Source organism: Orbicella faveolata, unplaced genomic scaffold (genome assembly GCF_042242905.1).
Source record: "Orbicella faveolata isolate gen_17 unplaced genomic scaffold, um_ofav_v1 contig_1, whole genome shotgun sequence".
Lineage (NCBI taxonomy): Eukaryota > Metazoa > Cnidaria > Anthozoa > Scleractinia > Merulinidae > Orbicella > Orbicella faveolata.
The window spans coordinates 39,230,533-39,249,620 of NW_028301536.1; the positions used below are offsets into that span (position 1 = coordinate 39,230,533).

Consider the following 19,088-nt stretch of genomic DNA (forward strand, 5'->3'; position numbering starts at 1 on the left):
AATTTCGCGGGATCTACCGATGGTGAACCGACAAGTTATTGATCTATATGAAGTAGATTTACCCATCAGGCTGTGCCGGTAGAAGCTATGAACTTGCTGTTCCGATGGTGTTTTTGTGTAAATTATGTTATTTATCTCCTGATCTTACCTCCTCTTGAAATAATACAGAAGTTTAATTTTCAGATAATCCAACGTTTTCAACATTTTCGTGTAAATCTGTGGCATGCATGTCGTTGAGTACGGAAGGTAATATTTTGACCGCAGTATTTTGCTTCTTATGTGACAAAGGTTAGACTTATGGCGACAGGATTGAGCCTGAATTTAGAACCAGGTAGGATCATGCAGAGGACATCATTTATTGATCAGTAATTCTTGTCTCTCTTTGGCTTATTATTTGTGTATTTGAAAACGACTTGGCTGGTTCTTTGAGAGCAGCAAGTTATAACCAAAATACGTTTTCGTTGAGTTGAGAGCGTATACAATGTAGCTGCTAATTGCTCAAGTCGGTTTCGTCGCTATATATTGACTTAGTGCAAAACAAGCTTGCTTTACTTTTTTAGCAAAAGGGACAAGCTCGTATAAAGTGTCGCTGGGAAATTCATCGGTTAAGCCAAAGACTAAACCAGCGCCTTTAGAGGTAAGTAGAAGCAATATGATAAGCTTAAATGCAAAATGCTATCGGTAGCGTTAAATCTGTGTTTTCATTTTCGAATTCCAGGAATTATAATAACATTTCGGATGTTCAGAGACGTATATCCCTACTAATTCTGGTCTTTTACAGTCAGTTCGAATAATTATCGAAAGTTTGTTTGGATAACTGCTTCAATGTTGCCACAATGTTGTCTGATACTACTGTTTCGCACAATATGAGGATTATTAATGTGCTGCACATGTAAACGTAAGCTTATTTCCTTGCTCAGCTGAACGCGTTGCGCTAGATTTTTCATTCATTCATTCATTCATTCATTCATTCATTCTGGGCAAAAATGAAATAAATGCTGTAAACTTGTCGAAGGGAAGACATTTTATTGTGAAATAGATTAAATGTTGATCAAATGGAGAAATCAACATCACCGCGTTATACCTTGAAGATTGGCAGAGTAAATTGATGATCCCGGGGGACTGGTATCAGTGTTTATTATTGGGGTGGGGATTTTCATAGCATATGGGAGGGGTGGAGAATTTGAACAAGTTACACTAAAACAATGATGAAGCTTAAGGTTAGGTAGAAGATGTCAAAGGACAATCCCATTCTATTTGTAACAATCATTGTATCTTTTGCTGTTTCTGATAGGTTATATATAGTTTTCTTGGCATAAATGTAATCACTTATATATTGTAAATTTATGACTAGGAGTACTCGTAGATTAGGAAGAGTGATCAATATAGATATGTTGTGTAGCTGCAGTCTGATGGGGAATGTTATAAATGCTTTTTGCTTTGATGTGCATGAGGATTTGACTTGTTGAGTGTAAATTATAAGGGAAGATCTTTGGGATATGACCTTATTATTTCTTTGACCAAGTTGACAGTGCAATACTGGTACACAAATAAATCTCAGTACCCTGGGATCCATTGTAATTGGCTATGCTGTAGTGGTCTCCCTGCCTAATGAATTTTATTGTATATAAGCTTAGTATTTTAGTTAGGCAAAGTTAAGTAAATAAAAAGACTCTTGAATATTATGGCTGATTCAAGCCTGCAAATAATTTTTGTCTGTAGGCAGGTCATTTGTCAGGACAAGGACAAGTTTTGACCTGACAAAAAGCCAGTCTGGTCAGATAAAAAAAAATTGTTTGTCGTCAGAAATTAAAAAGAGACATTTGAGACATTTTGGTGTTTCAGTTTATATAATAGCCCAAGTTATTCTTGCATTTTGATTGGTTCTCACCTGTGATCTATTAGAGGTTATATAATAACCCAAGTTGTTCTCGCATTTTGATTGGTTCTCGCCTTTGATCTATAAGAGGACAGATGCACAATTGAACATCAGTGCCACTTTTTTGTTCTTACCACATTTTGACATCATCTGTGATCTATTACTGAACAGATGCATGGCAACATGAAATCTGTTTGTTAAGTAGACTCTTCACCAAAATATTGGTTGTAAATTCGAAAAGCTTAAAAGTCAACTGAGTGTAAAATCGCTACTAGCACCAGCAAGGGGACCTTTACATTACTTCTGGTATTATTTTACCTGTTGAAAATTGACAAATTTACAAACGTTTATACCCCTAGTCACACAAGCATTTCCAACATATCAAGTTTCCCACGACGTCTAAGGAAAACGGGAAAAGTGATGAAACAATCTCTCACGTGGGCAGCTTGTCAGTAAAAAACCCCACGATAACATTCAGAGACTTAAAAATTGGCTGAAATGAATTCTTTGACTTTTTCTGATAGCAAGTTTCCTCTGAAAGTTTTTGGGGTCAATTGAATAAAAGGTTGTCGTGACTAATCTGTACATTTACGCTTTTCACAAAAACATTTCTGTGGTACAGAAACTATATTTCAACCACACTGACAGACGTAAAAAAAAACTATAAAGAGTTTAAAATTAAACTGATTTTTAATCATACGGACTAGAATGACATTTGGTTACGTTTTAGAGGCTTTAAAGTTTTTGAAAGTGATTGCATTCAGATGAACGAAACGTGAGTATTTGGGCCGTGTATTCAATTTCCATAATATTTTAATTGGGTCAATGTACGACTGAAAATTAATTCCACAACACTTGGTGGCAACAAACAACGAGTAATTACACAAGACCTCAGTTTTTAGTAGTTTTTCAGGTGAACGTAATTTAGACTAAATGGGGCTTCACGATCTTTCACAACGCCACCGCAAAATGCATAAATTAACATGTAGGAATAGTGGCGCTGATGGGATGTGTTTACAATCAGTACAATTCGACATAACATTTGAGATGACGCACTGCGTGTGATAAAATTCTTAGAATTGGAATAAAAACAAAACCGATAACAAAGCTTTTTTGCATAGTATTGTGTGGCAGTATAACAAAATAACTTGTCCCATATTCGGCCACAAATTTCCAGTTAAAATATTTTTCATTTTGGCAGAAATGCCCGGTCAGGGTGTCCGACTAGGCTAAGCTTTTACCTGTCAAAACCTCAAATTTACCGGACAATTGTCCGATGACCGACTGTTATTTGCAGGCTTGTGATTTGAGAAAAAAAAAATGAAATTACCTCCACACCAAAGCCACAACTTAAACCACACACACAAAAAAGTGCGACACCACTTGCTTCAGTTTTGAAATTAAATGCACTTGTGTCACACATCTGTGTCGAGGATGTCATTTGTGAAGACGTCAAATGTTTGCCCCTGAAATATCTTTGAGGGGGCCAAAATGTGAACCACTTCCAAATGAAAAACCTGGATATTTCTCGTTCAGGTGAGTCACAGGGAGAACAAGATGAAATTAGTATGCATTCACATTAATCTCAAATTGAATAATTAAAAAAAGAATTCTTGGGACATAGAAGTTAAAAGCAGTTGTTTCAGGGTGAATTTTATGTTGCTTTTCCATTACTTTTTGTGCAACATTGATGTGTGTCCAGCAGGTAGCAGCATACAGTGTGCAAATAAAATTGTGTCATATACCTCAGGCTAGTGAATTTTGTAGTTTAGGCTAGCACTTTGTGTTCTTCTCTTGACAAACAGGCAAAATAGATTTTATTGCGTGGGAAAAAAATGTTTCTATTAAATGAAAAGGGTATGTTTCCAGCATTTGAAATGGATACATTCACATGCAGGATACAAAGGCACTCACAGAAAATCAACTATTGATTTAAACATTATTTTGTTCCTTTTTATGTAAGATGCCCCGAACACAGTCTTTCACATCAACAGACAAAGAAAAGAACCCTCCCACCCCACGGTCCAAGATTGGACATCGTAGGGTGGACGAGACTGGAGAAACAACATACAAAAAGGTAAGTGTGAAAAAAAGCCTATTTTTAAGTCAAATACTATCCCTGTACCTGGTCTTCAGTTAGAGACTGCTCCTGCCATAGAAACTAATTTTTTCACCTTATATTTTTCTTACAGTTTTAATATTAAATATTGTAAATAGCTTTTTATGACTATTCTTGATATTATATGTCCTGTAAATAGCTTATCTTTATCTTGCATGGGTACTCTTGTCCCATTTGCACTTTCCTTTCTGGGAATTATTATCTTTCCTTTCTTTCTTTCTTTCTTTCTTTCTTTCTTTCTTTTTTTTTTTTTTTACTTCTTTCCCAATAAAGTTTATTGGATCAGTTCAAGTTAAATATACACATATTTGGAAGCGAATTTTCAAACTAAACTTAATACAGTCAAGCCTCCCGTAAGCGACCACCCAAAATGTCAAGCCTAGGTGGTCGCTTATGGGAGATGGTTGCTTGCAAGAGCTTACACCATATTGGGTCAAAATTTGTCTCATTAGCACATGGTAACTGGAGACCTACCTCATTGTTTAAATGTTTTGTTCATGTGAAAAGTCAATGTCGAGAAAAAATCTGGTACTTGCCATTTAGAAATTTTGGTCTTTTGTACTACTCAGGAATGCAATAATGTTACAAGACCTTATTAATATCCAATGTCCATGCTATTACAGGGTTCAAGATAAGTTTTCAAGGTTGGGTGTCAACACGGAATTTGAACAGGTCAATTCCCACTACTCCAACCATACCATTATAAACTTTCTATTAATTTGTCAGGTCATGTAGCTGACCTTGTAAAGTTTTTGACCTGAGATCCCCTACTTATCTGGAACACTACATGTTATCTTTCAAGTGGTCACTTACAAGACAAAAGAAAATGCTAAACTTTAAGAGCCCTCAAAAAGTGGTCACGGTTCCTTACGAGAGGTGGACACTTACAAGAGTTTCCAAATGTAGTGATTTGAATTGGAAACTTTTGGTATTTTGGAAACTGGTCGCTGAGGAGAAGTTGTCATGATGGGAGGTTCAACTGTATTTAATTCAAATTTTAAGTGAAACAAATTCTGTGGTAAAAGCAGGGCTAAAAGAGCCTTTTGATTTCAGGGTAGAAATGATTCATAATATTTTAATTGTTGTTTGTTAATAAATCCCCAGACTCCATCATCAGCACTTATGTCAGCTATTCAATTGGGGATTGGATATACAGTGAGTAACTTATTACATGATTGTTCAGATAGACATAATACTGGAGGTACATGTACATCCTTTTGTTATAAAACAGAAAGTGTTGTTTTCTGCTGGCTGAGGAATGAAAGAAGGGGAAAATGCTTTATTCACGTGCATTTGAACATTGCATGGATTTTGCACAGTATAAATATTATTACTATTGAAGTATTACATCTGGGAGTCTGGGTGCTAGTCTGCAGGGAGTCAGGTCATATGATTTGTCATTGTTTACCAGTCGTCTTGTTGCTATTTGCCATCATCTGACTTCCCAACCACCCACCCTTAAAGCATCAGATGATAGATTTTTGGCTTCTCAAGGCCGTTTAATCTCTCTTTGTGTTCAAGATTGTGAAGCCATTTTGGATATTTGTTGCTTTCTAGTACTATTTTAATGTTTTGTAGTAAAGGTCAGGCTGTGTGGTTCAGCTGGGCATGGCTCCTAGTTGTGTGCAAGAAACAAAGTAATTATGGTACACGCTGTGTTTTGTTAAAGGTTGGAAGGTTGTCAGCCAAACCAGAACGTGATGTTCTTATGCAAGATTTTGCTGAAGTAGAGACTGTCACATTTCCAAGGTGAATTTGGTTTACAGTAAGAGATATTTTCCTTTTTATATTAAATTTCATTTTAGAAAACAGTACGAAGAAAATACATGTGCTGATTGGTTAAAAATCGTGTTTCTATAACTCGATTGAAACACAGAACTAGCATGAGCTGTTGACATAATAATGACGCGAGCAAGGAGAATTTACATTTTGATAATCAACGTTAACAAGTTGTTTTCCTTTTTTTCATCGCGTTGTTTTCTAAAAGAAATAGAAAACATGTTCTCCGTGTTTCTATCTAGTTATAGAAACACTCGTGAAAGTTTTGGAGAACTCGAAAAAGCTGTGGAAACACTTGCCTACGGCTCGTATTCCCACAGCATTTCTCTTTCTCCCAAACTCCCACTCGTATTTCAGTAACTCGATAGAAACACGGTACATGTTTTCTATTTCTTAAATAAAATAAATATCCTAAGTATGCTGTTAATAAGGTTTTCTTTGTTTGTTGTTACCGACTTTGGCCCAGCATTTCTTTCTTGTTTTCCAATTCCTTTTTCACTGCAGGCAAACAAACAATACATAGATGTTTTTAAAGACAACTGGTGTAATTTTCTTTCATGGTTATTCCAAATCACCATAATTGTCTTTTATCAACAGTGTTACCATTTTTTGTACCAGGGAATTGTTAAATGTTGGAGAATTTGGGGAAACATTTCTTCAGTCTGCAAGATCATTGACCACAGCCCATTTTATTGATGGCAATCATTGTAACCTTTAATTTTATGGGAAGTACACCAAATGCATACCGACATTGTTAACCATTAGTTAATCTCAGAACCACTTTTTGTTTACTTCTGTAAATACTACCACATGTAGGCAAATCATATGCAGTACACTTGGCACTTTTAATTTGGCATTTATTTAATTATTTGTTCAAGAGAAAGCTTTCTTCACAATAAAGAAATCTTGTTTGTTTGACAGTGAGGGATCAAGAGAGACTCCATCCCATCGCTTTAGTGATTTTAAATTCAAAACGTATTCTCCAGTCGCTTTTAGGTAGGTGAGCTTATGGTGTTTCCATCATGTGAAATTATAGAAAAGATGTTAACTTTGTAATTTATCTATTGGTACTTATTTAATACTCTTTGACTAGACCCTACATGTGTGTGTACAAAGCTGTCATAAAATCTACCATAAGGTTGAAACTTGCTTTTCATGCTTAAAATTGAATGAAATTACTTTGACGAGCACTAAATGAATATGTACTATGTAAATTAAACATGTTGTATTAATTGTCAGTGTCATTTATAGGTATTTTCGTGATCTATTTGTAATGAATCCAGCTGAATTTATGGTAAGAGAAAACTAAGATTTGATATTGGTTTTGTTTTTCTTGACTGTCATCCTGTGTGATGTCTGTGTTCAATTCAGCTGTCATGCATTCTTTAGAGTTGAGTTTTTTTGCCTGGTAATGACATACATAAATGTATGTAAAGACAAACCCATAAAGGGGAGGAGGCTCACACAGACATCTTCATCTACATGTCTACTGATGTGTGCTAGGGTTAGTGTTCATTGTACCCTGCAGTACTCTTTCAGTCTCTGAGTTTCTGTAGAGCTGAATTGAGAAATTAAATAATTTTATAAACAATGTATGAAATATATAAATTTATTAAAAAAATAAATAATTAAATGATATGAAATAATTAGTATAGCTCAGACAAAATAATATTAGACGTTTTTTTCTGATATTTGATGAAAGATATTCCTATATGACTGGTATTAAAACTGTCATTTTAAATTTATTTTGGTTATTAAATAAATATAATAATCAAAAAAATTTACAGTTATGTGCAATGTGACCCATACATTCTCTGTATCAGCATTCCCATACATGCTCTGTAATGAGCATAACTCGAGTATTGCAGCTATTGATTTGACATTTAGCAGACATCATCTCTGTATTATTGACTTTTTGGATTGAAATATTTATAGCTGAGTACAGTAGAACCCTGTTAATGCATTCACCAACAGGCCATGATAATTGGGCCATATTAACAGGGTGGCCGTAGAAGCTCCTATTTCAAAGTGATATGCTCGGGAAGGATATCTGTGATATGCCCCATGTTTGCCAACATCAATTATGCTCTGTCAGTCAAGATTGTGAGCAAATTTAATGATGACTAATGACATGTTAAGTACAGCTGTTTAATTAAAATCTCAGTGTCATGTTATCTTTATTGATTAAGGAAGTGCATCACCAGTTAATGTAAATACATGTATCTGACAGCAACTGACCGGTTCTTGTACTGTATATTTTTTCTTTTATTGAAGATGGCTCTGTGTAATGAACCACTGGTGGAACTGGCCAATTCAGGAGCAAGTGGTTCCTTATTTTATGTTACAAATGACGATGAATTTATTGTCAAGACCGTGCAACACAAGGAGGCTGAATTTCTCCAGAAATTGTTACCGGGCTACTATTTAGTAAGTTAATTGACCTTAGATGCATTGAATAATGAATTCTGATCAAACTGTCTGCCTTAGAGAGGTGTCCTGGCTGGGGGCAAATAGAGTAAACAAGTGAAGTACATGTGCATGTAACCCCCCTTATTATTGGCTTTGGAGATGTTTCCTGTTTCATTCTGCATAGCTGTTGTTACCAAAATACAACTTGCTACAGCACTTTCACCTGATAGGTACTAAACACTAAATGATTGTTAGTTACAATGCATTTCCTTCACTTTCTTTCAGAATTTGAATCAGAACAAGAGAACTCTGTTGCCAAAGTTTTTTGGTTTGTACTGTTACCAGGTAATGGCTGCGACTTCTACCACAGTACTTAATGATTCGTTTATGACTCTCTGAAGTCATGGTAAATTGCTAATGTTGATGAGAAATATGAAACTGTTTATTTATATTTCAACAGTGTGGAGGAAAGAACATCAGATTAGTAATAATGAACAACCTCTTACCTCTGGGATACAAAATACATTTCAAATATGATCTTAAGGTAAGCACTTACTGGATTTGTCACTGGTTTATTGTCAAATGTACCTCACAGTGGATTGTACAGGACACCCCTAATGGTTGGTGTTTTCTTTTTTCCAGTTGTTTCACTCTGCCTTATTTCTTTCATTAAAGTTTAACATTACTAAATTAACATCAGCATGTGCACATTAAAAACCCGACTGTTAATGCCATTAAAGATCTGAAAATGGTGAAATAAACAAGATGTTCATGTATGACAGAAATGAACAATAGACTTGAAACATTCAACATTTTAAGTGAGATGCCATCCATGATTTGCAATGTAGTTCTAACATTTGAGTTATATACTTTTTAACAGGGTTCAACCTATAAAAGAAAAGCTTCAAAAGCCGAAAGAGCAAAGGAAACGCCAACATTAAAAGACTTGGACTTCTTGAATGATCATCCAGAGGTAACAGCCTGATCATTGTAGAATAACTTCAGACTTTCTGATAATATTTTTAATAGCTTATTTTGATTTTTATGTGTCAGTCAGATGTAGTTCAAGGTTGTTTACACGCATTTTGCTGATGTTTGTCACAGAGTCCTGTTCTCATGTTCACAGGGCCTTTTTCTTGAACCGGAAACTTACAATGCTGTAATGAGGACAATCCAAAAGGATTGTAGAGTAAGTTATAGTTTCTGTCAATCAGTGCATTGCTTTTGAGTGTCACCTTTAGGCTTCCAATGCATCAAGATTAACAATTTTAGCAAATATTCTCAAACGTGGTACATCTATTGTTCATATGCTGCCATTCTTTACAACTCCTCCACTCCTTTTTCAACTTGCAGTATACCTTGATCTGTTGATCCAGGAGATTAATTACCTGTACCATGTTTGTCTTTAATGAGCAGTGCTTGTGCAAGTGTTATGTGCAATCTTTAATTAATAATTTTGTTGTTACTATTATTGCTGACCCTGTTTAGAATTGACACTAGTGAGGGTCCCATGGGTGTCTGCTTAATACAGATTTGACTCTACCTAGAAGTACAAAACAAACAAAACAATGTTTGAATAAACTGGAAATTCTTGGTCTTCTGTAACTGCTTCAGTGTACCAACCGTTTAGAATTCTATTTGCTCATTTTAGGTGTTACAAAGTTTTAAGATCATGGATTACAGTCTTCTTCTTGCAATTCATAAAGTAGAAGAGACTAGTGGTGGTGTACCAAGATACAAGCGATCTAACAGTGAGCCGGCAACTGACAGACCAAGCATAGCGGAGACGCCATCAGGGCAGCTTCCCTTCTCTCCTGATGAGGATACTAGAGCAGGCAGCCCAGGTTGGATTCAGTGTTCGTGCCTTTGTTATGATTATTAATGGCAATACCAACAGCTTTGTGTGTACCTTGTAACCTAAATGTGTCCTGCTAGCTTACAGTAATACTGACAAGCTCATTTCCAATACCAAGTACCGGTAGCCCCTGGTAGAGTACAAATTTCCATTGTGGCGCTAATATGATTCTTTGAAAACATCTACTGTTAATCAGCTAGTTATAATTTTCAACAAGTTTTTATCAAAATGTTTTAAAGATTAGAGATCAAACATTGCGGTAAGCAGTATGTATGAAATTAGAGTTTCATATGCTTGCAAACAAAATATGTTTCCCTGACCTCCCCCCTCAATTTTACCTCGAAGTAATTGGTTACAAAGGGATCTGACCTCCAGAGGTGGTAAGTAATACACAGTTTGGTTTTTATTCAGAGGGTGGTCGAATGCCTCTAACACGTGCACGGAGTCTGAAAGGAAGGGAAGGCTTCAGCTCAGCATGGGAAGCAATCACTGTAGGAGATGAAACAGAGGAAAGACCGTAAGTAGACCGATTTCTTCTCTAACCTGTGTAACCTGTCCCAAGCTCACAGCGTCAATGGCCATGACAACTGAGTACTGATCTGTTTGATGACTGTAGTGTCACTAATGCTCTTGATTCAACTAGTATAAATTTGAACCATTTGAAGTAGTTGCGTGATAATGTTCCTTTACTTTTGTTGCAGGGTGGGAGGCATTCCAGCTCGTAACGCCAAAGGCGAGCGGTTACTTTTGTTTATGGGAATTATAGATATCTTACAAAGTTACAGGTAAGTTAATGACCCTTAAAATTGTTGCACAACAAACGCTCTTCGTAAGTCAAAGAACTTGATTTGACTTGGCCTGATTTTCTTGTAATTTGCATAATTATAATTGGAAATCTTTTATTTGTCATTAGAATAGTAAAGAAACTTGAACACGGTTGGAAAGCTCTTGTTCATGATGGGGTGAGTTGTGTGTGAATTTGTACAGGTAATAAAATAATTTCGAGGGCAATTTTATTTTAGAATAAGTGAGGACAAATAAATTTTTAGTCTTTGAAAAATTTACGAGTGCTTATTTTCTTGTCAGTAATATACAGCACATGCAATTTAGTTTCAACTTTTTGCACTCAATTTCAACGTTTTGCACTGGATTTCAAATTTCTGCACTTGTTGGGATTAATTGGCGTGCTCTCAGCCAAACAGCATGCTGAAATATTTGCTTGTATATTATTAGTCAATAAACAACACACATGTAGTAAGCTCATTTGGTTGATTTTCTTGTTTGCAGGACACTGTCTCTGTTCACAGACCGTCATTTTACTGCACAAGATTTCAAGAATTCATGTCTGCACACGTTTTCAAGAAAGCCACAGGTATGTTTTTCATTCTTAAACTTACCAGTCAATCAGGCAGTTAGTTAGTCCGTCCGTCCGTCCGTCCGTAAATCAATCAGTACAATACAGTCAGTCAGTCAAACAAACACGTGATTAGTTTTTGGTTGTATGCAGCATTAATTTTGCTAAGTCAGAGGCGAACTATTAGGGACGCTAATGGTGCTGTTTGGTTCTGTGTAAACCAACGCAAATTCTAAGAAAAACTATGGAGAAATATTTTTTCGCTAATTTCAGAAACAATGCCAACGTCAGCATTTTTGTCTGAGATTCAAGGCTAAATATTTTTGAAAAAATGCGTGGCTACCCCCAGTTTTCTTCTTGGATTCCAACAGCCCTTGCTGAGGTCTTTTTTTCACATAGTCCTAATTCGGGCGAAAGACCTTTGTATTTTAGTAGGCGCCCTCCATAGTGAAGGTATTACCGCGTTAACCTTCAATGGCGCCATGTTTTGCAAATAATCCTCTGACTTTGAACAAGCGTCATTATTACGCCTGTGTTGATTTGATACCTACAGTTACCAGTCTGCACAATTGTTACACATCCAACCACCAGTCTACACAAGTGTTGTAACTACAACCAAAAGCCTGAACAAGTTTTAATACCTACAGCCAAAAGCCCGACATGTTAATCCGCTCATAAATGATTGCATTTCTATTTTTCAGTCAAAACGTCTCCAAGAAAGCGTAATGTAGGAAGTTCAGTAAATCGTGTGCGATCAATGACAGAACAGGACCGAAATCAACGAGAAAGAACACTTACCGGTGATAGTATGACGTCTGACAAAGGACGATCGAGATCATTTACGGAAGCTGATAAAAATATTGAAGGAAGTAGCCTCAAAAAGATCATGGTTACTGCACACAGCAGCCACACGACGGCGGCGCCTGACGAGACTGCTACAGCTGAGAAAAAAGTCGTCGTAGTTGGTAAGTATCGGAATGTCGATTCTGTGAACAAAGCTGCGTTAAATTCTACTACTAATAACGTTACTGATATTAGAAACCCGCGGTGAATAAGTTGAAAGCAGGCAGGAGGGCATCGCGCGCATACTCATGCGAGTATCCGCTGAACTATACAATCAATTTAATCGCGGAAATCATGATGGCGGGAAAACCACAGAGAAATGTCGATTCTGTGAACAAAGCTTCGTTAAATTCTACTACTAATAACGTTACTGATATTAGAAACCCGCGGTGAATAAGTTGAAAGCAGGCAGGAGGGCATCGCGCGCATACTCATGCGAGTATCCGCTGAACTATACAATCAATTTAATCGCGGAAATCATGATGGCGGGAAAACCACAGAGAAAACTTGACGTATCTTCGTCAACTGTTTTTGTAGTCACGTAAATTTTGCGAAGGAAAAAGACAATTGCGCAGTTTAATGAAATACAAAATGTACAAGGGAGCGATGTGCTTTAGGATTCTAGATATCTTGCTTTTCTGTCTTTTTTGGAGTTTTTTTGCGGTGATGGTGATTCATCACTGAACTATACAATGGCACAATTCAAATTGTGTTTTTCAGATCCTCACGAAATTTCATTAACAGAAGCGGAGGAATCGAACTTTTCCGAGTCTCAAACAGCATCTGCAGTCACTCAGGAGACTGTAAGTAAAGAACCCAGTCCACAAACGCGCAGTGATACCGCTGAACAGCCAGCATCGGCGGCACCTAGTGAAATACACGTATCCTCAAATGATGTCAAAGAGAAAAGTGCGGAAGAAACTACAGGCCAGGATAATTCAAAATTTGTACAAATAGTACACAATGCGGGCGCGACAATAAATGATACATAGACTTATTTCTCAGAAAATAAATGCAAATTGTAGATTTCCGTCGTTTTCTTACGTGTCTTTTCTATCGAGGAATTTATTCAATGGAATTTTGTTCAACAGTTTCACGTTGCAAATATTATTACGATGTATTTTTTTGAATATGAAAAAGCTGGTGAGAATATTTTAGGAGAGAGTTAGAAGTAAATGGGATGAAGATATGCTATGTAACAAGAATAAAAGAATAAACATGGTCTACGGTAATTGCTTGGTAGAATTATGGGAGAAAAGATGAACTGTAGGTTAACAAGCTTAACCTGATTAACCTGTGTGGGGGCTTTGTGTTCGTGTGTAAGGCGTGTCTGTACTTGTGAGGAAACATAGGCAGGGTGCTGGTAAAATGCGCTGGTTGATATACTTAAAATATAATTGTCGATACGCTTGTTTAGATAAATGTTAGATATTTCAAATAGTATGAAGAAACGTGTAGTCTAAAACTCATCAATGGTGACTGTCTCGATGGTTTAATTAGATGCTAAACCAAACTAATCGTGATAAAAAGGTTAATCGGTCTTTATTTATTCATGTCAATAATTCCTAACGTTTCTGACGAATTTTTCCTTAACGTCCATTTTGCAAAGTTAAACATGTGGGAATTGTTCCACTGCCCATAGCGTCTGTTTAACAAGGACGTCCTGTTACCTCAAGCATGAAACAAAGCTTGTCGTTTGTTGAAAGCAATTCGATAATCAAATTTCTAATATACACCTCGTAATTTCAGAAAACCGAGACCCTCTAAACTATTAACACAATTTAAGATTCCTCACGTTACTTCGATTATATATAAAAAAACACATCTATTATTGAACCTACGGATTGCTTTGCACCTAAATCCTTATGCTACAAATTGCTAATTGAAGATGTCACCCATATGTAGGATTATTTAATCGTATCAATAGATTCTTTCAAAACCGCAAACTAAAGCACCAATTAATTGAACTGAACAACTGCTTAATGTGAGAATTCACCTTAAATTTCTTCCTTAGTAACTCGGTGCCGTTACAAGCTGGCTGGTCCGCTGTTATTTATGATTTGTTAAACATTGAAAAATAATAAATTCTTATCTTGTTTTAAACTCTTCTTTTCCCATTGGAACTCTTCTATATTTCATTAAATTCTCTTTAATAAACTTCAGGTGTATTCCAGTTTAGAGTGATATTAAGGGTGTTATTTAAACCTAGCCCACACGAGCGACACAACGGTTCAATGAGAAAAGGTTCATGTATACTGTTATATCGACATAGTAAGATCGTGACGATATGAGCCTAATAAGATGTTTTAATTTTGCTAGTGTGAAGCAGAATTTTAAAATTGCACTATGTGAAGTTTACATTGTTTTTTGTGTGTGTATGTGTGTGGAGAACTGTAATTCAATCTACACAACCTCGACTAAGTTTTAGTTCAAATAGTGCGTTATTTCCGTTTGTCCGCCAGACTTGATTGTCAACCACCAGAGTGTTTCTCTGCGGCACTAAGTCACTATATGTTTGCCTGACTAATAATGCTTGATTGCCTTACAAGACATTGTCAGAACTTGTTGTTCGCCCGGTCACTAATATCTCTATTACTATAATCTACTTAAAGTGTTTTTAAAACCTATCTGGGTAGTCAGTAATTCTTTCCTTGTGCGGTATGTCCAGGCGAGGATTATCTTGAAATTGACCGTTGTGGATGATGATTGACACTGCGACAAGCTGAGAAGCTTTCATGAAACATTAGTTCTTCTTTTGCCAGCAACAGTTTTTATTCAAGACTGTTCTCACTCGGATGTACTCACTGGACGAATTAAAAAGCATGAGAACCAAAAGCCAGAGAACGCGGATTGGATGTATCTATATAGTACCTGCCTTGCACTCAATAAACAGTTCCTGGTCCTTTAAAAACTCAGTCATGCATGTGTTAACCAGTTTTGCTTTATCTAGAATAACGAAGACCCACTAATCTCTTAACTGCCAAAGGTTTGTGCAGTAACCATTTTTTTTGTTTGGTTATTTTATTTTGTTTATTTTGTTGACGTTTTTGTCTTTGTTTATTTATTTTTCTTTGTGCTTGATGTTTTGTTGCTTTGTTTGAGTAGTTCCTTGCCCTGTTGCATGTAACTTCCTCCTCAGTAATCAGACTTAACTGTAAACCCTTATTCCACCATGCCTTGTAATTCCCATGTTCCAGGAGTTAATTCCACGTAATTTCTAAATAGTTCCCTTGTTCCACCACTTGTTGGCGACGAGCAAGGGAATGGGACTTCTGTGTTTGCGATGAGGGATGCCTATAGGTAGAAAATAAAGATGTTGTTGAGGGTGGATTACGTGGAACACAATTCTCTGCCTGGAAGCCTGAGTAAGGCTTGTTAAATTGTTTAACGTTTTCGAGTAAAGGGATTGTTATCAAAACGCCGGACATACTTATTAACAAACACATGGAAGTAAATGTCGAGTTTGCGTCGTGTGGTTTCGTTCGGTTGATTATGTACGTAAGCGGGAATGGTAGGTTAAGTCACCATATTATGCATACAGCTTTCCGTTTTTCCTACTTTATTTAGCTACATTTTTGCTTTTTTTCGAAAAATCTTTTTAGGGGAGCGCTGCTCAAGGTTGTCTTCGACGCCAAGTTAGTTTCCAACTTCCAGAGGAAGTAGAGAACTTGGAAGAGCAATGAGTGCATAGTAACAGATGATTCATCTTGCTACCTGCAGATATGGAAGGGCTTGACAAGGCTGAAAATTTCCTTTTTTGCATCCATTAAAATCGACCACTATGAACATCATCGTGTGACAAATAATTGGTCTTCTTTACAATCTTGAAATCCCCTCCTTGCTCTATACACGCGGAAGGTTACTCAATAGATCAGTTTTCTTTTAGCCAGTGATAGTATTTTCCTTTCCAGCTTATAAATAAATACAAAAGCAGTCGAACTTGAAAAATATTGCAGCTGGTAGGTGCTTTGGACAGAGATTGAACCGAAATTTTCGGCCAATTGCGATTACAAAAACGTTTTACTGACAAGACTCCACGTACAAAGACGATAGTGAAAGCTCGATCACATGGCAACGATACATCATGTACAGCAGTAATTTGTAAAGAGGGTGGTCGACGGGTTTCCTTTTTCCTTTTGAATCATGAGGACGTTTTATTGCGGTTAGCTAGTTATAGAGATCGATTGTTGTTAAAAAATAGAGTTTTTAAATGATGAAAATCAATGTTATGTCTCCAGGTGGGACGCTGTAAACTTGTATTGAAACAATAACCTTGGGTTAATTTGAAAATAATTGTTTCATCTAAAAACATCAGAGTTGTTAGTAGTGATAAATGACATCATATTCCAAGACAGTATAAACACGGTTTACACTATGTTCCAAGTAGCAAAATGCTTTTTGACACTTGTTGTTTTTTTGTTTCAAACACTCGCGACATGGCGACACAGGGGACAATCAAAGATAAAATTTCTGAGCCACGGATAGCCTGGAGCTAAGACGGGTGATTTTTCACACTTAGTCAGCTGTAAGATCTTCTAACAATAAACTGCAAAACTGAACAAACGGGGTTAGGGATACAGTATATGGCTGAGGATAGCCTTGACATTCCTTGGAGACATATTGGTTTAAAAGGTGATAAACATAACACCTGCAAACTCAGAGTATTTTTTATACTGCAATTATGACGTCAAGGTGGTCATACTGATGTTCCCAAACAATATAATAAATATTATGAGTTCTTTTTTCCAACGCAAAAAAACACCAACATGGCCACCTTAAAAACGCTCGTTGTTGTAGCAACGAAAACAACAACTTCCGCGTACGATAATTATTATATAGTTCTTTGAAATGTTAAAAGCCTTTAACACTTGAATAAATCTATCCGTTCATTTGTTCTTTTGTTTTAGCTTGGAACTCTGGGTCTTGAAAATGCTTAATGAAGTATTCAGATTAAAGTCTTGTCTTTTCTATTATGTTTTATTTGTAGTTCCAAATTTGGCCTATATATCGAAGTATATTTCTGTTCGTTGGTTATTTTGTTCGCTTCCCTAGGGCCACTTCTTAGGGCCCGGCAACCGGGCTGGCTCGGCAACTGGCGCGAATTTCTAGTCTGCTCATGACTCATATGGGAAATTTCACGCCAGTCAACCGTGCTATGCCTTCACCCCCCCCCCCCCCCCCTACCCTTCAATCTGATATCCAAAACCCTGAAGAATGTAACAATCGACCAAACGATCTCATTCTCGTTGCTCCAGTTTGGCAAGACGAGCCCTGTTGGCCGGTTCTGTTGAGACTTCTAATATCTCAGCCAGTGTTGCTACCGAAAGGTCTAACCCTCTTAACGGACCCGACCGACCCGAATTGAGTTTATCCAATGTATCCTCGCCTTCACTTGGCCGTGTTTCGCATTTCTACCAACGCTTCCAAGCTGAGGGCATTCCAACAAACGCTGCTGATCTACTCATCGCAGCTACTCGTACCTCCACCTCGTCGTATCTCTGGACGGCAAATTGATCCTCTTTTGTCATCTATAAGTGACATTCTAATTTTCTTAACAGAACTCTTTAACGAAGGCTTAGCATACCGATCACCCTTCGTTCTGCTATTTCGTCAACTCATCCAAAGATAGATGGTTTTTTCAGTGGGTCAGCATCCTTACGTTACTAGGTTCCTTAAAGGAGCTCTCAATAAACGTCCTCCAAAGCCCAGGTATTCCTATACCTGGAATGTTGATGTTATGATTAAATAAATGATTTCTTTGGGGAAAAACAGCACCCTATCACTTAAAGCTATCTCAATGAAGATAGTCACCCTGTTTGCATTAACCTGTTCTGAACGGATTTTCGCCTTGGCTTCCCTGGTTCTCAGACATTGCAGCGTCCTTCCAGAATGGGTGTCTTTCAAACTCACCGTCCCTAGAAAATCTGGCATTGCAGATAAACCAGCGGAAGCATTTTTTTGCCCGCTTTGACCAAAACAAGAAGCTCTGTCCCGTGAATTGTTTTAGACTATCTAAAATCATCCAGGAACGTTCGACCCGTTATCCCGTCTTATCTTGCCGATAAGTTGTTTATTTCATTTAAACGCCCCCACAAACCGGTCACTTCTACAACGTTGGGCGTTAGCTACGAACCTTTATGAATGCAGCAGGAATAGTCAGATTTTTAAAGCTCACTCTGTCCGTGGTGCATCTACGACAGCAGCTGCCAATACATTTGTCCCGCTGTCGACTATCATGTCAATGGCCAACTGGTCTTCTGCTTCAATTTTCAGAACATTTTACTATAAACCCTTGTTTACATCAGACTTTGCTACTGGGGTCTTATCCTCAAAGTAAATGTACTTGTAAACTCAGCTATTCTCCTGTTGAGTTTTGATTTATATATATAATATATATACAATTTAAATGTTTTGTTTTGTGGAACCATTGCTGTTTTGTTGCTTTTAGTAGCAGCGTTAAAAACTACCATTTGTTGTCTCATATATTTCGAACGGAGTCTGTGAAATATAATGAGAATTATACTAGGGCCGCGAAGCGGCCTGAAGTTATAATTCAAATTACATGAACAGATGAAGTGAGAAATATATGAGCTTCCGACCCTTCTTCCCTCCCTTCCATGGGGTCTCTCTATTGCCCGTCTATTCCGTGGCGTCAAAAAGCCACCGAAGCATCATGGGACCACGAGATCTAGGTCCCATGGCCTTGCGGATATACCCAGGCTCCTTTTATTGTTTCTTTAGGGAGGTTCGCCCTTTTGTTAGCGTTAAAAAGTGGTTTGAAGCACTAACCGGGAAATTCCTACCGTTTGTTGTCTCATATATTTCTCACTTCATCTGTTCATATAATTAT

General features: G+C 37.0%; 1 protein-coding gene across 3 annotated transcripts; it reads left to right on the forward strand.

Moving 5' to 3' along the window:
• Positions 1-78: 78 nt before the first annotated feature.
• LOC110057227 (phosphatidylinositol 4-phosphate 5-kinase type-1 alpha-like) lies at positions 79-17,144 on the forward strand. 3 transcript variants are annotated; one of them, XM_020763812.2, is made up of 21 exons: positions 79-331; positions 561-637; positions 3,843-3,956; positions 5,103-5,153; positions 5,668-5,747; positions 6,699-6,773; positions 7,029-7,071; positions 8,052-8,204; positions 8,472-8,531; positions 8,647-8,730; positions 9,067-9,159; positions 9,313-9,375; positions 9,838-10,030; positions 10,453-10,558; positions 10,743-10,826; positions 10,955-11,003; positions 11,329-11,413; positions 12,097-12,360; positions 12,959-13,041; positions 15,189-15,224; positions 15,841-17,144. In XM_020763812.2, exons 1-20 carry the CDS (start codon positions 298-300, stop codon positions 15,213-15,215), a joined length of 1,818 nt encoding a protein of 605 aa, XP_020619471.2. In that variant the 5' UTR covers positions 79-297; the 3' UTR covers positions 15,216-15,224; positions 15,841-17,144. The 3 variants fall into 3 exon arrangements, with proteins under 3 accessions (XP_020619471.2, XP_020619470.2, XP_020619469.2); XM_020763811.2 differs by lacking the exon at positions 15,189-15,224; XM_020763810.2 differs by lacking the exons at positions 15,189-15,224; positions 15,841-17,144 and having other exon boundaries at positions 12,959-13,470.
• Positions 17,145-19,088: the final 1,944 nt, after the last annotated feature.

Bases quoted from the DNA above. Each gene is read 5' to 3' on its own strand.
- LOC110057227 (XM_020763810.2), top strand. From the start codon at position 298: ATGGCGACAGGATTGAGCCTGAATTTAGAACCAG. The intron at 11,004-11,328 runs GTGAGTTGTGTG...TCTTGTTTGCAG, and splicing joins AAGCTCTTGTTCATGATGGG to GACACTGTCTCTGTTCACAG. The intron at 12,361-12,958 runs GTAAGTATCGGA...TGTGTTTTTCAG, and splicing joins GAAAAAAGTCGTCGTAGTTG to ATCCTCACGAAATTTCATTA.